At 47.9% G+C, this 8,312-nt stretch overlaps 1 protein-coding gene across 1 annotated transcript; it reads left to right on the top strand.

Moving 5' to 3' along the window:
- The first annotated feature begins 1,590 nt into the window (after positions 1-1,590).
- Positions 1,591-4,140, top strand: LOC119440680 (histidine-rich glycoprotein-like). The gene is made up of 2 exons (XM_037705570.1): positions 1,591-1,743; positions 3,667-4,140. The coding sequence occupies exons 1-2, from the start codon at positions 1,591-1,593 to the stop codon at positions 4,138-4,140; spliced, it is 627 nt and encodes a 208-aa protein (XP_037561498.1).
- The last annotated feature ends 4,172 nt before the right edge of the window (positions 4,141-8,312 follow it).

Genomic DNA, 8,312 nt, shown 5'->3' with positions numbered 1-8,312 from the left:
AAACAACGCCGAGCCGCTGGTTGTGCTCGTGGAATGTTCGGCCAAAAATAATCACATCGACTAAATAACACATGCAGATCTCCCATTTGAGACCGCGGTGGATGGAGTCCGCAAACCGTTCGAAGGTTGCTGGGGCATTACATAAGCCAAATGGCATGACGTTGAATTCAGAGTCTGTCAGGCGTCACAAAAGCGGTCTTTTCTTTGTCAGACGGGTGCATCGGTATCTGCTAGTACCCGGACCGGAGGTCAACCGACGAAAAGTACGAGGCGGAATGAAGGCAGTCTACAGCATCGTTGATTCGCGGTAAGGGATACACGTCTTTCTCTGTGACGGCATTCAGGCGGCGGTAATGGACACAAAATCTCCAGGAGTTGTCTTTATTTTTCACTAGTATAACAGGAGCTGCCCAAGGACTGCAAGACTCCTGAATAACGCCTTTCTGCAGCATGTCGTCGACCTGTTCGGCGATCACTTTTCTTTCCGTTGGAGATACGCGATAGGGTTTCTGGCGTATCGGAGTCGCTTGCGCAGTGTTTATGCGATGGTGCATGCGGGATTCCGGCAACATCCGAGAACGCTCGCCTTGAGCAAAATCAAAGACTGACGTGTGGCAGGCAAGCACTTGTAAGAGTACATCTTGCTCGGAAGACGTCAACGACTTGTTGATCATACGTCGCAAGTAATCCGAATAGTTCGGCAATAGACGACAGATGCCTGAAGACGCTGCAATTGTTCGTACATCAATTGTGACTTGCTCCTCAAATGTTCTCAATTTAAGTCCGGCAGGCAGGGCAACAGGCTCAATAGAAGCGTTGACTGTCGACAAGAAAGCACGCCCGTCGATAGCTTGAACAATAGATCGGGGAACCAACACATTCTTCTTAAGCGCGTTGTTGTGGTCTGGCTCGACAAGACCGCTGCATGATCCCATCCGGACACATGAAGAACACACGGGAACAAACATGACTGTGCGACCAGGCAGGAACACATCTTGCGACAGCGAAAATACGTCGGCTTGATCAGTCTGCAAATCATCAAGTATGACGCTTGGTAACGTGCTCCGTAATAACATCTCTCCAGTACCGCAGTCAAGGGTAGCACTGCATCCACGCAGGAAATCTATGTCTAAAATAACATCATGAGTTGCGTGGAGCAACACAGTGAACTCGGCTCTAAAACTCTGTCCACCAACTGCAACCAAAACCGAACAAACAACAACAGGGTGCAACATTTCACCTCCAACTCCACGAAAAGTTTCTTTGCGATCCCACGTGAACATAACTTTCTGTCCAAAGCGATTTTTGAAGCGGAGGCTCAAAACAGAAATAGCGGCACCAGTATCGACAAGAGCAGTAGTTTGTACACCGTCTATACATACACACACCTTGTTCTTCAGCATCACAACAGACGGAGGAATTGGCGAGTCTGACCGTCCCGCGACCGCACCTACATCGGCCGCACCAGCTAGTTTCCCAGCTGCGGCGGGGAAGGCGACCGACGACGGCGCGGGGATGGCGAATGGTGCAGTCGGGTCGGTGGCGGTGTAAGGCTGCGCTCGGAGACAGGGGACTCATCGCGCGATTGGTATGACCACTGCTGTCGCAGAGGATGGACTCCGAATTGCGCAGACGCGTCTTCGTGCTCACGAGCTGGGTACTCCGAAAAACGTGGCGCTCGCTGCGGGCGGCGGCGACAATAGCGCGCATTATGTCCTCGGGAACCGCAGGCGTAGCAGACAGGTAGGTCGCGGTTGGAACTAAATGGAGCCGGTACGCGTGGCGCCGGGTATGATTCCGCAAGAGCATGTCGTGGCATCGAGTATTCCGCAGGAACACGTCGAAATCTTGGGTAGTACTCCGCAGTATCACGACAGATTGGTGAGGACGGGCGGCGACTGAGATTCGCCGGGATGGACCGAAAGCTCGTGTTGTTTAAGTGTGGTTCTTCCGATGGCGGTCGGCACTCAATGCGACGTTCTCGCGACCAGGATGGCGGTGTATCGGGAAAGCACTCGTCAAACGCGCACTGATAACCAGTGTCTACTCCCTGAAGTCGTGATAGCTCATCTTGAACCACTCGACGCACGATCGAAGCGATGTCCTCGCAGGCAGCGACGTCCATACTTGCAACTGTGGTCCAAGCGCCCGAACTTCGGTAAGATCCTGCGAGTCTTCAGAGCTTCGAACGCGCGACATTGCTGCCGGAATTCGGAAGGAGTGTTCAGGTTTTTTTTGTGATTAGAAAATTGTACACATCTTCGGCGATGCCTTTTAACAGATGTCCCACTTTGTCTTCATCGGACATATTCGCGTTGACAATTCCGCATTGCTTTAATATTTCTTCAATGTACGTTGTACACGTTTCGCCAGGCAATTGCGCTCTTCGCGAGAGCGTGTGTTCCGCTTTCTTCTTTTTGGAATTAGAGTCGCCAAAGCAGGCTTTCAGTTCCTGGACAAAAGTTTCCCAAGTAGTCAGCACATGTTCATGATTGTCAAACCAAAGTAGAGCGGTACCAGCGAGAAAAAATGTAACGCTCACAAGCTGCGCGGACGTGCTCCACCCGTTGTGGTGGCTTACTCTTTCATAGTGCCTCAGCCAGTCATCCACGTCTTCATCTGTTTTACGGGAGAATATGCGTGGTTCCGGCGTCCAGTAGCTCAGTTGCCTTGGTCTCAGGCTGACTTGATCGATGCCCTCTTCGGCGGTGCTCATTGACCGGCCTGCTTGGGCGTCGGCCATGCTTGTTCGCTCTGGGGGTAGTCCGGCCAGGCGTCTGCTTTTGCGAAGATCTGGTAGGACTGGGTGGTCCAGGGCGTCCAGTACCCCGCAACTCCACCACTTGTGACGGATGTAGGATGGATTTATTTACAATGAAAGGGGCAGATAAGACATGGGAAAGTCCGAAACAGCCGATGCCCCAAAAAACCTCGCGCTTCTTCTTCTTCTTCTTCTTCGTCTTCTTCTATTCTCTTCGGGTGCGGCATTACAATATAAACATGCTGTAAACGTGAATATTATAGGTGACTTTGAAGTTTAGCAAATTGGATGAATCATTGGAAATAAACACTATAGCCACTAAAAGCCACATAAATAGTATAGTACACTATTTTGGCGCAGAGTTCGTGGATAGCTTTAGCTAAGACACCATGTAGAACATTCAGATGATTCTTTGTGATTTTTTCTTCATATATGTAGCCACAATCGAAGCAGGCATTGACATTTTCGTGCGTGCGCGATTCTTCATGAACTGAGATTGAAACTGCCAGCAGTTATTTCGTATCTACAGCGATCAGTGGGCATTGCAGCGTTACGCTTTCCGAAGGGTAAGAAACGAAATGTCTCTCACCCACTTAATTGCAGTTGAGTGCGGCCCTATCTTTAGCACCTTCCACAAATTCGCATGCGTTGCAGATAGTGTGAACACATTTGTTGTCGAAAGAGCACGAGCAGCGTCCCTCCTTTCCAGCGTACACGCAACGCATGCTGACTGAAGACCTCGAGCGTGCCGAATCCAGGAGACCAGGTGCGGCGCTGATCTGCCGCTGTTTGACCACGCTGGCTGTGCTTCTGCTCCTGCTGTTACTACTGTACATGACCTTGTTGTGGGCTGCAAAGCAGGAACAGGCGCGGCGACAGACTAAACTGGGTGTATCCGTCTCCAGGAGCCTTGCGATCACTGTCACCACCCACTCCACTACAAGTACAACCACAACTACAACCACAACAACGACGACTACAACCACTACCACGACAACTACAACCACTACAACTACCACCACTACAACCACTACAACTACAACCACTACAACTACCACCACTACAACCACTACCACGACAACCACTACCACAACTACAACCACTACAACTACAACCACTACAACTACCACCACTACAACTACCACCACTACAACCACTACCACGACAAGTACCACCACTACAACCACTACCACTACAACCACTACCACGACAACCACTACCACGACAACCACTACCACGACAACCACTACCACTACAACTACTACCACTACAACCACAACTACAACCACCACTACAACCACCACGACTTCAACAACTACTACCACAACCACTACAACCACTACTACCACCACAACTACTACGCCAGCCTCTACGACTAGACAGCCACTTCCCGGAACAAACGTAAGCATTGACATGAAATTTTGCTATTCCTATGGCGAACAGTCGCTAAGCCGAATGCATTTGATTTCGGGGTATGGGGCGTAACCTGTTGAAAGCTATCGAGTGATATTCCCGTTGAAAACTTATCTGAATATTGTAAAAATACAAACATTGAGTTACATTATCGTAAGGGTGCTTAATAAATATTATTTAGGTATGTTCAATAGTGCTTAAAACAGAATTAAGAAGTCCTCAAGTGTGAACACGTTTCGATACCCCATGAAATCATTTTGGCGATATAAATTTGGTTGAAGGGGCAATGCAGCCTCATGTTAATACTCCTCTGCAGTTCTAATACTTCATGTTCAGATAGGGACTACAGGGGACATACATTACTCCGCTTTTCTGTAGTTTGCTTGCCTCTGTGAAGTGTGCATCGATATCTCATGCTAAACAAGAGTCACTGCAATTGCTTGAAGCCCTCAATCACATAAATGTAAACCTGGAAAGGTGGACAGGTCACATAGTGTGTGCCTAGTCGTAGCTTTTTGAATATCAGAAGCTGTGGCAGTGACAATGGCGACATCAGGTAATATATAGACAGCTTTAAAATAGCGTTCCTCACCTTACGTACGTTAAACGCAAGCACCTTTGCGGGACGTTATGGTGCGCGTCCCTTAAAGACCTTTAGTATAACGTACGGGAGCGTAAACAAAAGGAAGACGTTATAAGTAGGGCACTGTCGGATGTTTCTTTCCGAACGTATCCAAGTCAATGCAATCCATTAGCAACACCCCTTCTGTTGTTGTTGTGCAGACGCGTTTCTTTAGGCCTACAGGCGTCAGAATTGCAGAACAATCTCAGAGAATGGACGTACTTGCACTCAGATGTAACGCTTCAGATGAGTTTAGAGAAAGCGAAAGCTCATTTCAACAGTTGCTGGCGATCAACGCAAGTGAGAGCCTAGCCATCACGAGAATTCACGCTGAAGCGGGAACCATGGGTGCCACCATGTTCGACAACACTACTTTTAGCGTGCGTAAATATTAGGAACGTCGAACTCACCAAATAAGATACGCTATCATAGCGCACTTTTATAAACCACAGAAAGCCGATAACGTTCGGAGCATTACGTACGGAATGCTTAAGTTTGGTTGCAAACGCTATTCTAAAGCTGTCTGATGTCGCAAATAGAATAGTGGAGTTTAATTTGTGCGCTGTGCCAACTTAGTTTTCTTTTTCGCCTGTAATATTCCGAAGCTGCTAAGAAGCGTCTCCAGAAAAGACTTGAGACAATGATTTGAAAACTCGTTGAAGGAAATATTTGTGAAATTTCACAGACTCTGGCTGCGAGGACTATAGAGATGTTGTGTACTCATTACCCGGTTTTGAAGCTGGAGGATAGTGGACTACACACAGTAGCAACCTCACTGGAAATGGTGTTACTAATATAAAAAAACAACTCAATTTTGGGGTATTACTAGCAAGAACATCGATCCTTTTATGAGACTCGCTGTAGTGGGGAATTGCGGATTAGTTTGACAAACAGTGGGCTAATATAAACTTTTTCGAATACGAATCGTGTATGAACTGTAAGCATCAAATATCGGACGAAATATCGAATAGGCAAAAGCAGACGCTTGTGTTTACAGAAGGAATGTTCATTTCGGCAAAATTCAGTACCGCGCCTCTACTGACTAGTGCAGAAAAGAGCTAACTACCATGGGACAAAAGATTAGTTTTAAACATATCATTAATCGTCATTAAAGAACGGCACGGTTAGCATTTGAACATGTTAAGAGCCTATTTGCACAGAAGCTCTCTGAAAGTGAATGACTGCAGTATGGAATGAAAGCTTTCTAAAAACGCTAAATAGCTGCCGCAAAAAAAATTAGGACGTTGTGGGAAAAGTTAAAAAAAAACATATGAGGACACCTAAACCCTAATTTTGAGTTGTGAATGCGAAAGCATTACTGTGCAATTGAACGCCGCTGAGCGGTCCTTCGAGCTTTGCGCTGCGAGTAATGTGCCACAGCGGTAAGTGCTGTCCGAGTCAGCAAGAAGCAGCAGCCTGCTGCGCCAAAACCGCATACCACCGACGTCTTGTGCGACGAGAGACCGATGGAACGTCACGCGACTGGCCCGTCGACGACAACCCATCTCGCCTCGCGGCGTCGTTTCGTCGTATCTGCTCCATCGAGGCACACTGGTGACGTGGCGTCGCGGTGATGCCCTCTCCCCTCTCGCAACACCTGGCGCGCCAACGCCGCACCAGGGGCGCTATAACGTAAAGCTATTCCAAACTTTTCTATTCCAATTCTGCAATCAGCCCACCACGATCGGTCAAAACAGTTTCGGGCCACTCCCAACTTCGCCTCTCTGTCACGTGATATCACGAAAACCGCGATAGCTCCCCATCTAATATAACGTGTACACTGATTATGCATGATTAAACCGCACAAAAGTAAAATAATTATTCTTGATTAGATGCCTTTTCACCATTAGCCCTCTGCCCTTTGCTATTAGTCCAATGTTTTCGAGCTGCACCCACTTCGCCTGCCTGTCACGCGACCTCACAAAACAGCGAAAACTCACCGCGTCAAAGTGACGTGTACGCGAAAAAAAAATGCATTAATATGCCGAAAAAAACTGAAAAGTTTTCTGAATAGCCAGAGACTGCCCCGTTCCGAGAGGAATAGAAGATAGCTGCCCGCCGATCGCTCAGGCCCTCGCTACTCGCACCTGCCGGTGAGCATGTATTTATTTGCGCATGGTAAACCTTTTCGCGTGGCAGTAAAATGTTATCGAGCCCTTTCGGCAGGTATACGACATCGCTCTGCCAACTCTTCCTTGCTGAGGATTCGTTTTAGCGGCATTCTTATCCTACCGTTGCACGCCGCCGCGATTTTCGACCAGTCACCGCAAGCTAAGAGTAAGGCGAAGCGGACCAATCGGAGAAGCCGGCACCAGCCTCTTCATGCGGTTATCTATTTTCACTGTGCTGGCTCGGCCCCATCGAAACCCTGTCCACTAGAGCGTGCTCCTCGCCTCTTGTCAGCCAATTAGATAACAAACACCTCTCAGTGCAGGCAATGTTATTCGTTTTGAAAGCGAACAAAGGTGACCTCCTATAAACGAGGAGAGTGTTTGATTGGGTTGTTCAGACAACGCTGCGGGTCACCGCCCGATGCTTGCGTCGGTGGTTACATAAATTTTGACGTCAGGAGATTGGAATAAAAACAGTTTGGGGGGGGGGGGGGATAGCTTTACGTTATAGCGCTCGAGGTGTTCGCTCCATTGAGGCGCGCTCGTGACGTGGCGCCGCAGCCAATGGGATTTTAGGTGCCGCTTCGCTGCTACAGACACTGCCGGCTTTTTCACTCAATGGGCCATTTGATACTTTCGCATCAAACAGAAAGCTGCTGGATAATTTGTGGGTAATAATGAAATCTAACAGGTCCCGTTGCAAGAGAAACATCACACGTCGTAGCTTAAAAGATAGCAATGTTAACTACTACACTGCCAAAAAACACTAAATAAAAGCACACTAGCGAACCTCACAGTTGTCATGTGGGCTGCCTCCGCGAAAGCGAAAACAAAATTTGCATTGTGCATTACGTTAGTGCATTGCTTCGTAAACGTTTGTCGTTCTTCTACTTCCGATAAATTGCGATGCTTTTATTTAGCCACCTGACGGAGTACAGTAACTGTACTTTATCACTCGGTTGTTGCTAAATATTTGGTCAGTTTTGATATTCGGAAATATCGGGCAGTCCATTTTGGAATGCGAAAACGAATAGTTGTGCAATATTTGATTCGTAATCAAAACTACGAGTATTCGCCCATCCCAAGTTTTGACTGTCTTGGGTTCTTTAACGCGCACCTAAATCTAAATACACTATCGTTTTTTTTTGTAATTAGCCCGTATCGAAATGCGGTCGCCATGGCTGAGATCGAAGCCGAGGCCTCAAACAATAGCAGCGCAACGCTCTACCGCCACTAATCTAGCGTGGTTGGGGCACTACATGCGATTCCGAAAGGTCGCAAAGGTCTGCAGATATTTCTCGCAAACCAATGTGGACCGTAGGCGCTTCTAGTACCCAACTCATAGCCAACTAGTACCCAACTAGTAGGCGCTTCTGCTGTACAGGGTCATCATAGTACTGCCGTG

Source organism: Dermacentor silvarum, chromosome 2 (assembly GCF_013339745.2).
Source record: "Dermacentor silvarum isolate Dsil-2018 chromosome 2, BIME_Dsil_1.4, whole genome shotgun sequence".
In the NCBI taxonomy this organism is placed as follows: Eukaryota; Metazoa; Arthropoda; class Arachnida; order Ixodida; family Ixodidae; genus Dermacentor; species Dermacentor silvarum.
The sequence above is the reverse complement of the archived record's forward strand: the minus strand, read 5'-3'. Positions and strand labels throughout refer to the sequence as shown.